The sequence below is a fragment of the Condylostylus longicornis genome, unplaced genomic scaffold (assembly GCF_029603195.1).
Source record: "Condylostylus longicornis isolate FDR11 unplaced genomic scaffold, ASM2960319v2 ptg000017l, whole genome shotgun sequence".
NCBI classification, from domain to species: domain Eukaryota; kingdom Metazoa; phylum Arthropoda; class Insecta; order Diptera; family Dolichopodidae; genus Condylostylus; species Condylostylus longicornis.
The window spans coordinates 2,424,183-2,445,901 of record NW_026577986.1 but is presented as its reverse complement, the minus strand read 5'-3'; the positions used below and the strand labels follow the sequence as shown (position 1 = coordinate 2,445,901).

At 25.2% G+C, this 21,719-nt stretch overlaps 1 protein-coding gene across 1 annotated transcript in view; it reads right to left on the bottom strand.

The window, feature by feature from the left end:
• LOC129606022 (uncharacterized) overlaps positions 1-21,537 on the bottom strand; it is a 100,269-nt gene extending 78,732 nt beyond the window's left edge. The window contains exon 1 of the mRNA XM_055516072.1: positions 21,087-21,537. Within this exon, the coding sequence (XP_055372047.1) occupies positions 21,087-21,345 (259 nt within the window). The 5' untranslated portion in view covers positions 21,346-21,537. The remainder of the gene's footprint in view (positions 1-21,086) is intronic.
• Between the last annotated feature and the right edge of the window lie 182 nt (positions 21,538-21,719).

Sequence of the window (21,719 nt, the reverse complement as noted above, 5' to 3'; positions counted from 1 at the left end):
GTTACTATCTAATTTTAAATTAATTAACATTGATTCATCGAATATTTAATCTACAAGTAATCAAGTATACGTATTCTATAAATTCTAATCGGATTTTGGTGAATAAGAATATTATTTTATATCTCATAGTAAGCAGTGTCTATTTTCATTTTACTTTGTTTTTAATATACAAAAAAAAAATGAAATTAAAGTTAAAAGAGAATTATGCAACAATTCAATTCTATAACAAAACCATTTACCATTTAACAAAACCAAATACGAGAATGGTGAACAACTACAATTGAAACAAAACTGGTAGATGTACACGAATTCATAATTCATATACAAAATGTCATTTATTATTCACAATTCACAAAGAAAATTACAAAATAAACAAAGATTTTTATTAAAAGAGAGAAGAATATTTTTTTTTATTGTTCTTGTTTTTTATTTTAACTTTATATTCACGCAATTCAATTATTAAAAGTACATAGATATACGTACCTATGATTATTATTGGATCGTTTAAAAATAATTTTTTCAATATTTTGAATATGAAGTGTACTGAATCTTGTACCTTAGTATAATGAAAGTTGTTAACATTAAGAATGTGGAAGAAATGAAAAATTTTAAAAAAAGTTCATACACTTAATTCGAAAAAAACAAAAAATTTATGAAATCCACTTGATGTAGTATTTTTCTGGATAAAAGGTAGATTTTTATGATTTTGGTTCTACGCAAATTAAAAAATACACGTCAATTTCAAATGCATTTTTATCATTTAATGAATTTACCATTAATTTAAAAAGCAAAAAATTTAAGTGTTGTATAGGAGCTTTTTAGGGCGTACGGTGTGTTGATTTTGATTTTAAAACATGTTACTGCATATAATATTACTTCAATTTTTTTAACGCCTTTCCCAACTCCTATTTCACAAACTGTGGATAATCCAAATAGATTTTCAAAAAAGATCTCAAAAAATTGTAGAAATTTAGTTTTCTTTACCAAAAACCTTTATTTCTCAATTCATATGTCCGACTTAAGTTAAGTGAAAATAAAGATTTGGTTACCATACCAAACCAAATTCTAAGAACTCTGATTCTTATCATATCAGATAAACATCACTAAATTGACATACTATTGGGTTCTGAGCAGCAATATATAGGGTTAAAAAATGATATTATCTTCTTGGTATAATGTATGAACGTCATAGAAAAGATCGACTAGTATTAAAAGTAATTGTCGTCGTAAAAACAATAGAATAATATTATAAAATAAAAAAAAAATTGGAAAAATTTGAACCTTACATAATTCTAGAATGTATATTGTAATTTGCACATTTCCAAAGAGATATATGAGCAAGCGGAACATTTTTCCCCTCGGCCAACACAGCCTGCTATGACTAATTGTAACACTTCAGAACGCCACTTACGATATTAAGGTCCCAAGTAAATACTCGGATATATCCCTAAAAGTATTAGACGTGAAATTCCCAGTACTAAGAAAACTCCGTTGAAATTACCTGTATCTACTGCCGGTCGTAAGAGAACAATTTTCTCTAACTTTGTATGATAATTCTCCTTATGATTCAAAATTTGAATGACAATCTCCTCGTGATCACAGCAAATCTAAACTAAACGAAAGCAGATTTTCTATAAATAAAATCAAGTTTTTTAATACTTTTGTGTGATCTTCTTATCATAGATTAGTATACTACTGAAACCAATACTCTATTAAGCTTCAAAAGTAACAAAAAATAAAGTTGAGTCAAACCAATGGTTTGTATTGTAGCACTTTTCCCTTCAACAAGTGAAAATTCTGCTTTTAAATACAGTCTATGTATACCTATCAAACTATTAAAATTATTTTCATTCATATACAAAACTATTTCTAGAATTGCATATATTTAGGATGACGCATATATGCAGTGTTTGAGATAAAGCAAAAATTAATGTAAAAAGGGGTTAACATAATGCTCGATTTTAAGGGTTAATTGTGTGAGTTAAGAAAAATAATTATATTTTTTAATTTCATGGAATTTACCGTTAGCTTTTTGCGTTTATAAAAATTTGGAAAAGTTTGCGGTTTCGGAAATATAAGGTGTCAAAAATTCAAATTTTACGAATTTCAAGAGGTGATAACTTGAGAGGGGGTGGAGATGGAAAAAAATTTTCTTCTAACGAAATAAACTATTTGTTAATGTCTAAAAGCTCCTAAAATTTCAAGCTTCTACAGGCTGGGATCTAGAAGAAAAATGACATCAAAAATTTGGAAAAAAAGGACTTTAGATAACGGTAAATTTGAACGGCCATTTTGTTTTTCTAAAGTTTAACTATAGTATATCGCGCTAGGGGAAGCAAGCCACTGCCTTTCTGCGTTTGCAAAATTTCAAAAATGCTTATGGTTTCATTGCAACAAATATTTAAAAAAGGCCATTTTTAGGGTTTTGGAGGGGTATAACTTCTAGAGGGGGAGAGATAGGTAAAAATTTTGTTCTACGGAAATAAGTTTCTAATGAAGATCTATGTACGTATGAAATTTCAGCTTTCTATCTTAAAGGGTGTAGAAGTTTTGTAAACAAAAAAAGTGTCCACGGACGGACGGACGGACGGACGGACGGACGGACGGACGGACGGACGGACGGACGGACGGACAGAGTGAAACTAATAAGCACTTTTTTCAAAAAAATTTTTGGAAAAGTGCTAAAAAATATACTACTCGTAAGTAATGAACACAAGTACAGTAGTGGTTTGTAAAGTGTTAAGGAGAAAATTAAATCTATAACAATGAATAATATTTTTTCTTTGAACCATAAATTTGTAATTAAAAAACTTTTCATAAAGGCAATTAAAACTTTTCTTCTTAAATTTGTTTTTTTTTTCTTATAAGAAGAATATAAAAATTTTGAATATTTTGAATCCTCTTCAATTATATAGTGAAAGTAGCCTTAAATTACCCAATTTATTTTTTACTTTTTATATACGAGTACTTGCAGCTGTTTAATTTAATTTTCATTAACAAAATTTAATATTGGATTAAATTAATCCCTTAGATGTTTAAGCTTTCTGAATGCGGAAGTTTTAAAATTATAAAATCAGTAAATTTTCGAACTAATTTTTTAATAAGAATATTTTATTTAATACTAGAATATTTTATTCAAAATGTATGTTATTTGTAATGTTATTTAAATAATGGGTCTTCTTCAAATTTTGCTGATGTTAGCTACTCTGTAAGAGATTTAAAGTATTCAATATTGTAGAAAACATTAAAAATTAGTTCATATCTCGTAGATTATCCAAAAGTATCAATTATTATATTATATATTTTATGTTCTTAATTAGAATTATAGAGCGTGTTTCGTAAAAGGTGGCAAATAATTTCATGGATGATTCTTTAATCAATTTCTAGCAAAAAGCTGTATGGAGAGAGGGGCCAAGATATTCTCCATTTCGAGCTACACCCTGTTGCAAAAAAAAGTACCAGGTTCTTTCTGTGTATAAATAAATGCTTATAACTTCGAAACTATTCGACATAGAGTAATCGTCGGGAGCTTGTTTTAAAGGCGATTAATTGTTCTTTATTTTTGGTTTTATATGAAATATGCATTTCTCGCATTTTTTAAGCACATTCAACACGTTTAACTTACAAAGCTATGAGAGACAAAAAAAAATGTTATGTGCATAAATTTTTAGATCCCATCGTTGCGCATCGATAAAACAGTAACAAAAAAAACAGCAACAAAAATTTTCAAAAAATTTCAAATTTTGTAAAAAGAAAATTAAAAAAAAAAAATCAAAAATTCTGTTTTTGACGAGCTGTATCTCGAAAACCATGGCTCAAATGAAATTGATTTAAAGATCGAAAAAAAAAGAACAGTCAATCACATCTAAAGCAAGTTGCTGACGGTTTCTCTGTATTACATGGATCACAAGTTATAAGCATTTATTTGTATGCAAGAAAAATCTGGTATCTTTTTTCTTTAACAAGCTACAGCTAGAAAACGTGTATATCCACACAAGCCCCCGCTCCTTTCCACCTTATAGTTTTTCGCTGGTTTGATTAAATTGGAAATTGATTGAAAAATCATCACATTATTTGAAAATGAAAAATAAAAAATAGCAATTTTAGCAACATTAAGCTTTGATTTTCAATCGTCTTGAATATGGAAAAAATTAAACCAATTAAATATTCGCATACATTCACAACTTCTTTAACAAAATTACATAATAAAATTAATTATAAATTTTTAAAATAATTTGAAATCTCCGACATCTTCTAAAAATCAAATCTTCCTTCAAGTAGCCAGCCTTAATGAAATTTTCATCTAACTAATTTTTTCTATATGTATCAATATAGATATGAAAAACTTTTCTCTATAAAAAGAGTATCCAATTTTAATAGGCTTCAGTTTGATTTATAAATCGGTTTGGTTTATGTTTTATCATCAAAATTTTTAAATAAATTCAGTGACACAACAAAATTTTCTCGTTTTTTTTTTTCTTTTTATTAATCAAAAAATATGATTTTAAGAATGTCCCTTTATAATCATAATCCTTATAAATTTATCCTTAAAAGATATTTTTATCCCATACTTCTTTTTTTTTTATTACCGTTTATTTTGTCATTCAAAAATTTTCATTATAAATTCACCATCAAGTAGGTATAAGTTTTTTTTTTTCTTATTTATTATACTCTTAAGTCGTTTATTTGTATATACTATATCCTTTTACATACTTTGTACACCTTTAAAAGTTTAAAAGATTTTTAAAGAATAAAAACTTTTTTAAGGGTTTTTTTTCTTACTTTTAAATTAAATTGGCATTAAATTTGAAAATAATCTTACATATTTTTTGGTTTTTTAAATACTTTATTTAGAGATTACGAGTATAAAGTTTTTATTTTTTTTATGATAATAAGGATAACAAGAAATCTGAGTTTCAAATATGAAATTTGCTTTCCTTTTTTCTTTTTTTTTTTTGTATAGTGATTGTAAAGAAATTTTCTTTTTCAAAATTTTTACAAGTTTCATTTGTGGTATGGAAGGAATTCGAGTTATAAAAGAGTGGTCTAATCTCTAATTAAGTTTACATAATAAAATTTAAAACTTCTCTTTAATGACATACAAATGTAAAGTTAAAAATTTTAATATCCTGACCTTTGAAAATTAAATAAAATTTTTGGATGTAGAAATGACTCAATTAGTGATTTTAATTGTATTTAACTTTGAATAAATAATAAAAGTTAATCTAGTAACCCTTACATATTCAGTTTAGCTGCTACGTTTTCAAACTAAATTCCTTTGAGCATCGTGAATACACAGTGTTTCAGAAACAGTAAATTTGCTTAATTTATTAATTTACCAGAAAGTAGGTAATATGGAATTGTTACTTGGAAATGGAGTAGAGAAAGGCCATATATCAGCAAACTCTTCAACAAAAAAACATCTTAGCACCCTCTTTAACACCAAAATTCTAAAATTATTGTTGATTAATAGATGACTCATAAAATAATTCACGAGCTTGTGATCTGATTTTTTCGTAATGTGTGTAACGATTTTTTTAAAGTGAGTAAAAATTTATTTAATAAATTTTTGAAAATTTGAAAGACATTTTAGTTTTGCTATAAACCGCAAAAACATAAGGTGCTCTTATAACAATATAATTTTTGTGGTGTTAAGTCTTAATTTAATATAATAGCCATAAATGACTTGATTGTTGTAATATTAAGGAAACTGGCATTACTGAATTTGAAATCAATTCAACATCTTATATACATAATGCAAAGCAACCTTAAAATTTCTCTGCAACATATTTCTCATAAAGAAGGATTTTTTGAACATGCTAACTATGAATTTCATAAATAAATTGAAAAATTTTTATTGAATTGTTATATTAACTTCCAAATTAAAAATTAATTGATAATTATATTTAGAACCAGTAAGATAATTAAAAATTGATGATTGTGTAATGATGGCTATATGGCGACATATATATTTTATAAAACTGAAATTATATATACTCATTACATCAGTCGGCTCATTTACGGTACATTACAAGATTAATGAAGAAGACAAAAAAATTTATTAACAAAAATTTTTATGAGAAAATTGCATAATTTCCAATACCAATGAAAATTTAATTGTCTTAATTTATTTAATATCGTAATTTACTTAATTTGAAAAATACAATTACATTTTAATTTCTTTATATAGCACTACAGATAGCAAAACACATACATTTCATTTATTATGAAATTTATGTGTATATAAAAAAATTTTTAGATCCATAAAAAAGGATCCTTAAAAATCCATTTACAATAAAATGTTTTTCATTTTTATTCTCACTCCCATACTCTTAACATTGTCATTATATATAATTATTCAATTTTTGTCTTTATACACAAAAATTAATGATATTTCAATTTAATATTTTAATATTTCCAATGACTTCAAGTTTTGTACGTGTTGTCCTAATGCCAATCTAAAATTCTCCAAAAAAAAAAAAATATTTCCTCTTTTACAAAAATTTTTTGTTATTGATTTTACCAAAAAAAAAAAAACAATACCATTTTTTTTTATTTTTCTTTATTATTTTACCTTGTCTTACTTCTCCACACGTTCTTCGCGTTATCATTAATGTAATCTAAAAGTTTTTCGTTCTACACCTACTTTAAAATTAAAGTCCATTATCTACAGCTTAATTTGAATGAAAACTTATATAAAGTAAAATTTTGTTTTACTGTTTTTACAAATGGAACGGAAAAATAAAAAAAGAAAAATATTTTTTTTTTTGTTAGGTTTTCTTACAATTCTAAAGTCAATCTAGAATTAACTTAAGTATATAGCTAGATGTTTTTTCCTTATGACATGAAGTTACCAAAATTAAAACAAAAAAAATAATGAGAATAGAAAACAAAATCATTTTCATGCTCAACTATTAATCAATTTTCAACAAATCAATTTGATTTCAAAAGAAAAATTTTCTAGTTAAAATAAAGAAGTTTTGATGAAATTTTCTAAGAAACTTGAAAATTAGTCAAAAAATTTATTTTTATTTTTATCTACAATACAAGTATATCAATAAAGCTATAATTCGGATATATACATATAAACATTAGAACGAATAACATGTATATATACCTAGGTATGTGCACTTGGCCAAATTGTGTAGTTATTTCAGACAACCTGAAGATATCGAAATAAAATGATGGCACTTCAAATTTCATTTCCGCCTACAATAAGTATAGGAACCACTTTTTACAATTTTTTAATATTTATCAAAATATGTCAATCATTAAAGTACCGTAAAGTTTTCAAAGAAAATTTTATGTCATATTAATAGGCCCGTTTAATAAACGTTTATAAACCCAACCTTCTCTTCAACTTAAACCAAAATTATGGAAAGACAAGTGTTTCACAAGTTAATCAAGAACAAATCAAGTAGTAATAAAACAAAAATTATTTTTGCTATCCTAGGAAGCTGTGAGCGAATTTTAAGTTCCTCTTCCTAGTTAAAATAAAAAAGAGCTAACAATAAAATTTTTCTAAAATTTCTCCTAATTTTATGCAATCATATTAATATATCGTAATTAAAGATTTATTTTAATTATTATTATTTTAAAACACCTGAAATTAATATGTGAAAAGTATATATCCTCAACTTAAACTTGCTAAAAAAAATATGCTATTTTTCAAACTATGGGTAATACAAATGACACAATTGTTTTAATTACGTAATCATTTCCCTCCCAAAATAAACAGCTAACGTTCATACTTACATCCTTTATTTTAGAAATATATTCTAGTTCTTAAAATGGCAATAATAAACTTTTCACATCTTAACAGTTGCACTTTAATACAATTTTTTTTTGTTTCTTAAAACCATAAAATAAAAGGATGTGTATAGGATTGAACCACTTATGTAGTTTGGAGCTACTTTTAACCATGGTCCTGTAATATAAATACAATATAAAATACTGTTGGTCTAGTTTTTTCGAAATAACTTTGATATTATTATTATTTTCCGAACTTAGATTTTGTACTTCTCGGCATTACAATTGGAATGAGAATTTTAATGCGAGTCATTTAAAATACAAATGAGCGACTGTAAATATGATTCTCTATATAATTTGAATTAATTTACATGTACATAGGCACAAACATTTTTGATATACATTCATTATGTAACACACTTTTTATTTTACATATTCATTTAACAGTATTTACAATACTATACGAATATATTAATATCGTATATAAAAACATAATGTCCTTGATAGTTATAACTGATGAAAATTTACCAAAAAGAAAGAAAATTTAATAAAAACAAAAAAAATAATAAAAAAAAAAAAGAATGAGAATTAAAAATATTGAAAATTGTACGTTGTTAATTAGTTATAAGAAGAAGAAGAAAAGTTATCGATAAATTTTCATGGAAACTTTTTAATATTTTATTGTCTAAATTTAAAGTTAATAAGTAGGTTTAAGGGAAAATTCAAATATTAATTTCATCGGCCCTTCAAAAAAGTTTTTTTCCTTTCCTTTTCTTTATTTTTTTTTTTTTATTTAACTTTTTCATTAAAAAGTTTACAGTTCAAACGTAGTAAAATAAACTAAGAATAAATTACAATGTCATGTTAAATATAAGTTGTAGAACAAATTATTGGTACAAAACTCTGGCATCCCTAAAAATAATATATATAACAATAAACTGCCTAAACAATATATTACATTTTTTGACTCCAGAAGTCAATGTCTTAGTTTCATTTTATAAGGCTTTTTACATTTCACAAAATAAAACTTAAAACCTAGTTTATGGACAATTGAAACGATTACTGGATATGAATATTTGTGAGTTACATATAATAAGGGGGGTTATGTTAAGGCGCCAAATTTTGCTGATGGAATTTTCGTCGGAAATGTATTTCTCGGCTCTATGCTGCGTAAATTTAAATAATAAAATAAGCAACCCGGTGTCTATGGTTCAGCTGAAGCAATTTTAATAAAACTTTATGTCTGAGATTGTACGATTTGATCAAATTTTGATATACGTATAGGGCTGATTTTGTATCTTTTATATGGTATACAGGGAAACAATCGAGTGATTTCCGTGCAATTTAATATCTAAACTCTGGGTACGAAAGCAATGAACCAGTAATTTTTTTGGGAATTTCGGGGCTTAAGAATATCTTTAATCAATATTAAAGGCCTTATTTTATTTTTATTAAACACAGTATATTTAACCGATCTAAAATCGTTTAGTCTAATATCGTTTACGTACTGAATTACTAATACAAACGTGTGGTTATTTAATTATTAAGTAATGTGTCTATTACCCTAATAATATTAACTTAATGGAAGTTTCTTCATACTTTTATGTACCTCCATTTGTCCGTTCGTCTGTCCGTGTGTCTGTTTACAATACTTGTACACCCTTTAATTATTAAGTAATGTATCTATTACCCAAATAATATTAACATAATGGAAGTTTCTTCATACAATTGCAGAACGGACGGATGACGTAATCAAAGGAACGAGTTAAAGGCAGAAAAATTTAAAAATTTTTCTCCTCGAACTGGATTCAAACCAGTGATCTACCGTTTTCTAGGCGGACGCTCTACCAACTGTGCTGCAGATGTTTACGTAATACAATTAAGAAATTTGCAAAAAAATAACTCCTAGTGTAAAATATTCAATTGTGAGCATCTATTTTTATTACCATTCTCTTACCTATTTTTGAACCTAAAATATTTAACGTTTAGTTTACAAAGAATCAACTGTAAATTTAAATATTTTATTCAGAAATTTCAAAACTCAATTAAGAAATTACGTTATACATATACATACATAAATTATTTGAAAGAGGAAGTTAATATAAAGATCCTGATTAATTATTGGCATACATATTATTTGTGTCTATATGGGCATTATAATTCTAATTAATTATTCATATCCATTAAGCAAACAAAATTCGAATATATACAATTAAGGGTACAATTTTTGTTATATAAATATATATACACATAAATATTATACCATTCTACATAACTATTGAAATCGAATATTAAATCCAATAACGATGACGTTATTTTACCAAAAAAAAAATATTAATTTTTAAGAATTCATATTCAAATAACTTTAATCGTATATATTTGTCAATAACCTCATGTATATATAAATATTTATATTTTAGATATACGTATAAAACACGAAGACAGAATTGAGCACATAGTTCATCATTAAATAGCATTAATTACATTATTTCTTATTACAGTCTTAATAAAAAACGGTCAAAAATATGGAAAAATTACAAAATTTACAAACGGGTACTTAGAAATGATGTCGAAACAATTACAAAATCAAAATATATAGCAATAGTTCCAATCAATGAAGTGGTAACTATAATCAAATTCACTTTATTCTAAATAACTTTATGAATTTATTCATTCACAAAACTATGAATTATAAATCAGTCAATCCTTAATTTTTATAAGATTAAAGTGTATAGCATTGGAAAATTTGTTAACCACTTTATATATATATAGAATATACTCAATTGCTCAACCACTTATTCGAATTGGCACATTCAATATCACATTTTAATCGAAAACTTGCTTTTTAGATCATAGATTTAAAATTAATTTAAAATTAATTCAATTAGTGTTATAAAATGGTCTGAGGTTTAAAAAAACAAAAAAACTTTTTACAAAAACCATTTTTTATTTTTCAGTCACTTTTTTAATATTTTTTTTACAAAAATAGAAACAAAAAAAAAGATATGAAAAAGCAATAATTATACCAACAATGTCTAGACTTATTTTTTTTATCACCATCACATATTAAAGTAAACCTACAACTTCTTGATGTCATATTCAGTCATAGTCCTCTTTTAATATAAATAAAATGACTCTCACATAGTATACACCATTTTGTAAATTGTTTAAATTATATTTATGTATATTTATGAATATAATTTTTAGCACTTTTCCAAAAAAAATTTGAAAAAAAGTGCTTATTAGTTTCACTTTGTCCGTCCGTCCGTCTGTCTGTCTGTACGTCCATTTGTCCGTTCGTCTGTCCGTGTGTCTGTTTACAATACTTGTACACCCTTGCACATAAATTTTATATGCACAAAGATCATTACGAGAAACTAATTTTCGTAGAACATAATTTATACCTATCTCCCCCCCTCCGTCTAAAAGTTATACCCCCCAAAACCCTAAAAATGATATTTTTTAACCATTTATTGTAGTAGAACCATATGTATTTTTCAAATTTTGTAAACGCAGAAACGCAGTGGGTTGCTTCTCCTATCGCGGCATATTATACTTGAATTTAAAAAAAACAAAATAGCTGTTAAAATTTACCGTTATATAAAATCCGTTTTTTCCAAATTTTTGATGCCGATTTTCTCCTAAACCCCAAGTTGTAAAAGTCTGAATTTTAACAGCTTTCAGACCTTAATAAATAGTTTATTTTGTTAGAAGAAAACTTTTTTTCCACCTCCACCTCCCTCCCCTTTCAAGTTATCGCCTCTCGAAATTTGTAAAATTTTAATATTTGGTACTTTATATTAACAAAACAGCAAGCTTTTTCAAATTTCTATAAACGCAAAAAGCTAACGGTAAATTCCATGACATTAAAAAATATAATTTTTTTTCTTAACTCACACGATTAACCCTTAAAGTCGAGCATAATTTTAAAGACTGCATAAGTCGTTCATCCTAAATAAATGCAATCCTAGAAATAGTTTCGTATATGAATGAAAATAATTTTAATAGTGTATACATATAGATTGTTTTTAAAAGCGGTATTTTCACTTGTTGAAGGGAAAAGTGCTACAATACAAACCATTGGTTTGACCCAACTTTTTTTATTTTGTTATATATAGCTAGTACATAAAGTTTTTAGAAAAAATTTAATTTGTATTTTTGAAAATAATTGAAACTTTCCACGTAATTTTCGTGGAAAAACAAAATATTGTAAACATAGTTTAGAATCTCAAAGGGTAAAAAAATATTATTTATGCATTTTTATAAATAATTCACACATTAAATTCATACTTATATCAAATAATCCACTTAATCAAAGTGCAAATATTGTCGTCATTTATGAAAAGAGCAAAATTTTTTTAGAAAACTTCTCATTGCAATGTTGCGGTTATATAATTTACCACTTTTTAAAATTATTGCAAACAATTGTTGTTAAAGAATAACTGTGACTGTTAAAAATGTAAAAAAATAATTAACATTTTCATTTTGCCGAAAATGCGTCGATCTAAAGTCTTCATGATTTTGATCTTTAGTCCCGTCCGTAAATTATAAAACAGGAAAACTGAACTTTTATAGAAGGTGGCGTCAGTTAATTTTGTTAGCAAACAGAACTCAAGTATTTAATTTCAAATAAGAAATTCCTAGTTAAAAATTAAAAATCGGCCCTAGTTCGATTTGCGAGCCCTGATCTCTCCAAAAATATTTTAAATGATGACAGACTGATATCTCTCAAAAAAAAGGTTATATATACGCTTCCCCACCACTACGAAAATTCGATATTCCAAATTTACTGCCATCACATCACCTTCCTTATTGTATGCAATGCGCTGGGTAAAAATCATGTTGGAAAAGATCTAATCGAATATTATTGATTTTTTAAATAAGTAAATAGCATTCAAATGGACGTTGACCACGCTATTCTGTTATACAGTAAAATGAAGTTAAAAGTACTGAAACCACAATTTTGTTGTTAATAGTTCGCCAATGAAATAATAAATCACTTAGTCAAATCAAAAAAATTGCGTAATTCTTCCGGAAATACCTGGAAATATCTGGAAAAACTAATTGTGGCTTCCAAAATTTTAGTTTTTTCCTTTCAAAGAATCTTCGAATTTCCCGAAATCATGTTGAAAATTCTTGTCCTAATCACAAATAAGGACTCATTCATTTTTTAAACTTGTTTCAAAACTATGTTTGTCTCAGTCAGACCAAGCATGGTCTCTTTTCTTGCAATAACAGAATATAACAAAGCATAAATTTTTCATGAACAATAAACTTGGGAGAAAACTACTGTCAATATTAGAAGAATAATTATGAAACAATTTCCATACATTTTTTTCCAAATAATATTGTACAGTGTAATATTCTAATAACATACAACATAATTAGTGCAAATTCCTTGCTGGCGCCATTCCAGTAAACAAAAGCGCATTATTATACATCCGTTCAAAAAAGAAATATAGTATTTAGATTCTATAATAGTGTGAAGGAAAGAAAACTAGAAAATTTAAAAAAAAACATAATCGATTTTGTAATTTTTAAAAATATATTTTTTCAAGCAAAATACCGGTCGGATTATATGCATTCTACATAAAGTTATAGCATGTTCTTGAAAAGAAACAAAATGAAACTAATATTCTTTCTGTTATCAACACTCTTGCTAATGATCTTGATTATTTTTTTTTTTTTTGAAACAAATCAACCATGGCAATATAAAGTAGCAATGCAGAAATAACAAAATAATAAGCAATTAAGTTGGAATATAAGCAAATTAGCATTTTAAATGTATATATACTTTTAATTATATGTACATTTAAATATACATTATACAGTTATGTGAGCTTTTTGTTAATTAATTATCTTCCTGACACCAATTTCATAGCACTTTAAAAGATAACATTAATAAATTTCGAAATTTAACTAAACACATTGCATACATTAGGGCGGGAATCAATTAAGAATTCATGGCAATTATAAAAAAAAAGGATAATTGATGAAAAATATGGATTAATGAAGTCAACTGTGTTGATATTAAAAAAAAAATGATGTTGAAAGTTGTATAGTGATTACCATTAAATGTCATATTACGCGAATTTCAGAATATTGTTGCTGTTTTAGTGAAAGCAGCGATCTAGATTAGAGAGAATTCTTCTAAAGAATTTTGTTAAAGTAAATTATTATAAAAGTGGAAAATCTCTGTATAAATTAACTATAAACTTCTTGTCTAATTTGACTATTGTCTACAATTCTATTAAGAGTAAAATATTTTAGTTTTTCTTAATCAGGTTTGATCGTAGGTTTGATTTCGAGTCACAAATTTATTATAGAACATAAGAAAATAGTTTTTTTTTTTTGATTTCCAATATTGTAAATGGACAACAAATTTATAATGTTGTTGTTCTTAAAGCATTATTCATTTAGTAGTGGCATAAATACATTATGTAAATTCAATGTGCTTATATGTACAATCAAATATAAATGTATAGCTTGCATGGTGTTTTTTTTTAATGTTCTCTATAAGATTTAATTGCGCATGCCACAATTTGTTACAATCATGTATAGGGCAAATAAGATTTATTTAGTTCTTTCCACTTATTCCATAATATTGTAAATTATGTATTATGTTAACACTGATAAATATATATATATATATATATATATATGTAAATATATATATTTAAAACAAATTCTAATCACACGTGGTCAATTTCAAGGGAAATTTCGGAAAAAAAATGTTCTAAACATTCTTTCCAAATTCAAGTTTACCATGTACACACACACACACAAGCAATATTGAAAAATATTATCAGATTTAATATAAATAATATTATTTAAAATTAAAAAATATATGTTTCCTAATACATGATGAGATTTATTTTTTTTATGAATTATGAAGTTATTTCATATTTTTTAAAATAAAGGACTAAAAGTGATATAGTTTAGAATTTTTTACAAGACTGAATAAAAATTTGCATACTTTAGAGTGCAAATTAATGTATGATATTATATAAAGTCTTACATAAAATAAGGATATACAGAAGTGAACAGGTCAAAGTACTTGTAATTTCAGTAAATAAATGCGGAAAAATTGTGCAATCAACTATGTACGATTGAGATTTACGATTTTCGAATCAGTAATTTCATTTATTTAATGCGAATAAGATTTAAATTATTTTATAGTTATAGAGAAAATGCAATTTCAATTTTCTTAAAAATAAAATCCTTTAAATATTAATTACCAAATCCAACCATAGTTACTGATTATAAATTCTTAAATAATATATGCGGCATATCTTATTGACTTAATGTAATTATTTTTAATTACTTAATTATTAATAATATTTAAAATTGTGAATTAATTGAAAAAATATTGAAAAATATTTATTTAAATCTCCTTATATTATGCAGTAATATTTTAAATGAAAATGTGCCTTTAAAAAAGATAATTAATTCATTAATTAATAGCTTAATAGTTCAATTTAAATGAAATAATTTTCGAAATAATTTTTTTTTAAATTACAACTCGTTAATTAATGGTTCATGTTTTCATATACTTATGTATTTAAAATTCATTTGATTTCAAACAATAATGATCATAATTTTTCTCTTCTTGAAAATGAGCAAATAAATGAAAAATAATTTTTATAAATTGAAATAATAACAGCGTTTAAACAAAATAAGAAAACAATAATGAAATTATGAATTCAATTCAATCCAAGATGGTTATAGATATAGGTGCCCGAAATTCCAATTTTGAAGATGTGTATTGAGTACAAAAAATTGTTATATATAAGTCGAAATTGTAATACCATAATTTACTCAATTTAAATTCAAGTAATTTTAATATTTTTAATAGTAAATATGATCACATACCGCAAATCCTACCAATTTTTATCGGTTTATCCAAAACAGTTACTCTCACAAGACAGATAAATATGATGAACTAATAAAAAGTGATAGTCAGCGTTAGCAAAAACTGACCCTGGTGCGAACAATATGACTTATTCAAAATTGCTTCTGATGTGATCTTTTGAAATAAAGATCTATTAAAATTTTCTACCATATTTCTACTTTACGTACATTATCAAAGGCTCCAAACAAAAAAAATTAATGGTTCATGTAAAACTTTAAAACTTTTGATATTTTAATAGAACATTTAAAATAGATGTATGTAGCGAGGGGGCTATAATTAAAAGCCTTCATTTTGTCTCTTAAAGCAATTTAACAATTCAATATTTTTTTTGACAAATCAGAAAAAAGAGTTTTTTTCCACCGACAGAAATTTAATAAATCGTTAACATAAAATGTTTATTTATTTTTTTACTTTGTATTTGTAATGTTAACATGTTAACTGTAACACAACACCAGCAGCTAAAAAAACAAAAACAAGAAAAAAAAACAATTTCAATAACAGTAATATTAAAAATATTTCAAATTCAAATTCTTTTTAGATTTTCTTAGCTTCATGTTTCATTTGCAATGAAGAATATTAAAAATATTTTTGTAACATTTGATGGATGGGTTTTTGATGAAGTGAACATCTGTACGTACAACAGATTTTGTCATTTCATTGAAAATCTACTTGAATGACGCAATCTGTTTGTAAATATAAAAATATACACATTATGCGCGTATAAAAGAACACCTATTTGTATATGCAGATCAATTTAGAAGAAAGGAAATTAAAAGAAGTGAATAGAGATTACAGGTTATACCAAAAACTGTTTGCGTCCCATTAAATTTTGTGAAACCGTTAAAGTTAGTATTTGATAATGATATTATCTAAATAAGAAAAATAACATAATTTTCTGTCTAATTTCTCGTAAAGCATTCAAAGACAATTGGATTTCTGTTAATGACGAGAAATTTATGACGAAATTACGTAAGTACTTGTTTTTTGTTAAAAATTGGTAGAAATACGTAGGAAATTGAATTTTCAAGTGATAAGTAAAATATTGACCAAATTTAGTGTTTAAAATTTAATAAAGGTTTGAGTCTTGATAAATTTTCATAGAAAATACACTCTTCGATCAAATTAAAGCTATTACTTAAATACTTTGAAATTTATGTGTAAAATTTACATAGTTTCCGTCCTTTTCATGACAAAACTAGTAAAGGAGAAAAGTTAAAAAGTAGTTGATATTAAAAAAGTGACGATAAAATTCCAAATTTCTAAAAAACAAATGTAAAATTCAAAAACTCGAACACTGTGTATATGAGATAATTTTTAAAAGAATAACTACTACAAATAAAACAAAATCCTTATAAACATGTCAAGAAAAAAAAATTTTTTTTTTGCAAAATTTAGAAAAACGTTTCCGATTTAGTGGCGTGCTAGCTACATTACTTCTTCTTACATATAGGTATATAAAAATTTAAAGTTACAATTTGTATGTTTTATTATGTGAATAAATTTAAATAGAAAACGCAAATATTAAACAAAAAAATTTAAAAAGAAAAACACAATCAATGAAACAGAGAAAAACTAATTTTTTTTTTCATATTTGTATTTTCTTATGGCGCAATGCCAAAATAATGAATTTATTTATTTGCAAAAACAAGTAATTTAAAAAGGATTACAAAAGAAATTTTTCTTTTATAGCATAAACAAAATCATGTTTACTTATTAAAGTTAGTAAATAAGCATTATACATAAAAATTATTTAAAGTAAATAACACCGAATTAATAAGATCAATTAAAATATTTGAATAGAAGAACATAAAATACTTATTTGCATATACTGGAAATTATAAATTCGATATGTTTTGTAAATTCTATTTGTTTTATAACTTTAATAATAACATAGAAAATTTTAGAAATTAAGGAGTCAATTAACCAGTTATGCCAAGAAAGATAAGTAAGTCGCTGATTCGAGTCAAGTTTGTGGAAGAAAATTTTTTAATTTTACCCGTTCATACGCCTATACGCCAACCACACTCTATGTCATTTACAAGTTCATGCTTATTATGAATAAAAGGGAAAGTTGAAAGCAGAAGATTACTGTAAGAAAATTATTATAAATTGAATTATTGTATATAGCTACCAGCTATAGAAGATACACAAATAATTTTAAATATTTTTTTCCTTATACCATTAATTATTTAATTCAAATTTAATTTCATTTGTTTAGCTCAAACTTTTGTTCTGTTATTTTAATGCTGTCAAAACAGCGAAAATTTTAAGGACGACGATCAAAAAGATAAACTTATACATAAAGAAAACAATAGCATCCTCCCGTGTACGCACATTTTTTGCTACAAGGGCTGTTTTTATTATAAAATATTGGGACTTATTTGAAAGAATATACGTATATTCAGTGAAGAGGATATTAATCTGTAGTAGACGCAAATTTCTCGTTTACCATATTAGATAACACTGTTTATTGCCATTTTCAAGCACAAGATTATTGTATACAAGTACAACAGGGAAAAAATTAGTATTTTCCATATAAGATATAATCATTATACCCGTACGAACGTATGTTCGAAGGGTATACTAAATTTGCCTTACCGTTTGTAACGCTAAGAAATAACGGTGTTACATATAGACTCAAGTGTATGTTTTTGATCAGCGTCAAATTCTGAGTTGATTTAGCTTTGTCTGTCCGTCCGTCCGTCCGTCCGAACGATAACTCAAAAACTAATTGAGCTAAGTTCACCAAATTTTCACAAATGATTTATTGCAGTAAGTTCCAGAACCCTATTTAAATTGAACATGATCGGGGTACCGGTTCGGGTAGCTGCCATACAACTTCAAAATTTATTTGGCTATATTTCAGAAACTATTAAAGCTATGGTATTGAAATTTCATACAAACGAATATATTAATAGGGCCAATGTATCACATAAAAGTAGTTGAAATTACTTGGCTCCTTCTGATACCTGCCATACAACTTCAAAAGTTATTTGACTATATTTCAGAAACTATTAAAGCTGTGGTATTGAAATTTCACACAAACGAATATATTAGTAGGGCCAATGTGTCTCATAAAAGTCGTTGAAATTACTTGGCTTACCTTCTGGTACCTGCCATACAACTTCAAAAGTTATTTGACTATATCTCAAAAACTATAAAAGCTGTGATATTGAGATTTCACACAAGTGAATATATATTAGTAGGGCCGATGTGCTTGATAAAATTCGCTAAAATTTCTTGGCTCTTTCTGGTAGCTGCCATACAACATCAATAGTAGTTTGGCACAACCAGTATTTTGAATAACACATAGTACTGAAATTTTGCATAAATTAATATGGTAATACGGCAACTTAAAGTCATAGTCTGCCCCATAGTTAGTTATGGCACATTAGTTATTCGCACATAGGATAACAAATTCGTACGGGTATCACAGAGTTGACAAGGTCAACTCTATTTTTTTTCTCGTTTTAGTTAAAATGAATTTACAAATTGGAAGATATTTTAAATTTAAATCAAAAAATTAAATATAAAAAACGTCCTAAAGGAAGCCTTTAACTCTTACAATTTCATTCAATAAATTGAAATTGATTTAATAAAATATTAAATCACCCTGTTTCAGCTTAAATTCTATTATCAATGCCATCGCGCATTCAGCGATAAACAAATGCATAAATAAAATTTACAATATACTCAAAATCATTCTATAGCTAAGTTTTAAAATTAATAACTCTTTTTTATCTACATAATATTTTTTTTTCCCCTTATAATATTACGTAACAGTGAATATTTGTTTACATTATAGACTATTATTTCTATGAAATGTAAAGTTTGATATTAAAAGAAAATATTTTCATTATATAGAAGAAAATAAATATTAAAGGATAAAAAAAAGAAATAATATTAAAAAAATTATATCCTGACTAGACGACACAAATCCGTTAGAAATACAATATCACACCATGATTATAATTATACATACATACTCAAATAAATAATATACGACAATACTACAATTTCTTATACATTTGTATACAACAAATGCACAATATTATGCACGTAAGGCAAAAACCTTTCAACTTTTAATATGTGCATTTGTTTTTCAATATAAGCATATAGAATGAGTATGAGTAAACATAATAAAGAATGGCTAATAAATATTATACATATACTCATGTACATAAATTCAATATTCAGTTTAAAATCTATTCTGTATCTCTGCAAGTATGTAATGAAATATTCTTATAAGTATGTATGTAACTTGAAGATTTTAAGATTATAGAGAATATAATATTAAGGTAATTTAAATAAGTAATACCGAGTTTCAATCGAAAGCTATTTTAATATATCATTAGAATCTTCTTTAAAAAAACGAAAACTACAATTTTTAATTTTCACATCATTCCAATTTACATAATTTCATAAACATAACTAAGTATGTATATAAGATATAGAACTTGATTTAATTTTTGCGCTGCCACACACCTAAAATTTACGTCATCACTTTAATATACATACATATTACATATATATAAAGGTGTACATAATAGCATTTCGTGTATAAATATTTATGTACGTACATATATACTTACACGTAAACACTTTCTTCCTTTTCTTTATCACCTTCTTACATAATACTTTTTGCAAATAAACAGTTTAATTTTGTTTTTTTTTTTATATGTTTTTAGAATTTCCATTCCTTTTTTTATTTACTTATTTATACAAAAGAATAGATACCAAAAGTTTTTATAAGGATATTATATCCTCATCCTAGTCCTCCTATTATAGGAGGGCTGGAATGATTTTTTTGAATTAGAAAATATTTTGTAAAGAAAATATGAATTAACTACTTTGTTTACGTAAAACTTTATAATTCTTCACACCTTCATATTCTTCATAATATTAATCTCAAACTTATCAATGTACCATCGAGTTTATTGAATTTCTCTAAAGATTTGGGAAAGATTACATGTTAGAGATAATCTGTATACATTACTATTTGTATATATTTTTTTAAGTTTTGATTAAAAATTCTGGAGTCTGTATTGAAATATAGAAGCTGTCCGTTAATTAATATAAGTAACAACATTCTTGTCTTGAAAACTTCTTTTATTTATTTTTTTTTTTTTGAAAGTTTTTTTTTTTTAAACGAACCAGTTTTTTTTTAATTTTCATTCAACATCAAAAATTTAAAATAATGTAATTTTGCATACTTTTAGGGGCTGCCTCAAGATTCTGAATAAAATAAAACAGCATTCTCACATTCTAATTTGGCAGTTCCAATAATCTTTAGTAACAAAAAGTTGAATGATATAGTTTAGATTATAGATATACACAAACAAAATGGAAGTAAATATAATTTTCGAAATTATAATAAAATAATTTTAATATAAAATATAATTTTTATATAAAATTTAAAACTTACCATTTTCGATGGTTTCTTTGGCACACGATATTATTTTACCTTTACGTCTACGTAAATTTGATTCAAAATTATTATCATTATCAGTTGATGCATATACATCATCAATACCGGCATCAGATTCATGTACTAAATCTTCTGATGATATATCACCAATATAACCACCACTTAAACCGCCACCAACGCCACCACCACCACTGATATTTGTTGTATTTCCACCACTCATCATACCAGAGCCAGTATTGTGTGCATTATATTCCATTATTGGTTTTGTATATTCTTTTACTTTATTTTTTTTTTTATAATTAATTTTTATATACAGTTATATATTATTTATATTGTTTACACATACAATTATTTTTGTTACTATTAAATTTTATTATTATTACTGTTATTAAATTTTAAATTTTGATTAATAATTATGCATATTTACCAGAAATAAATAAAATTAACTTTTAAAATATAAATACAACTACATTATTATTTAATTTTATAATTAACAACAATATAACAATTTATTATTATTGAACTGATATTTTAATTAACAAAATTAAAATTAATTAAATTTTTTTGTTAAATTTATTATACACAATTATTTCATTACATATTATTGCTGTTTAGTTTGCAATATAATTA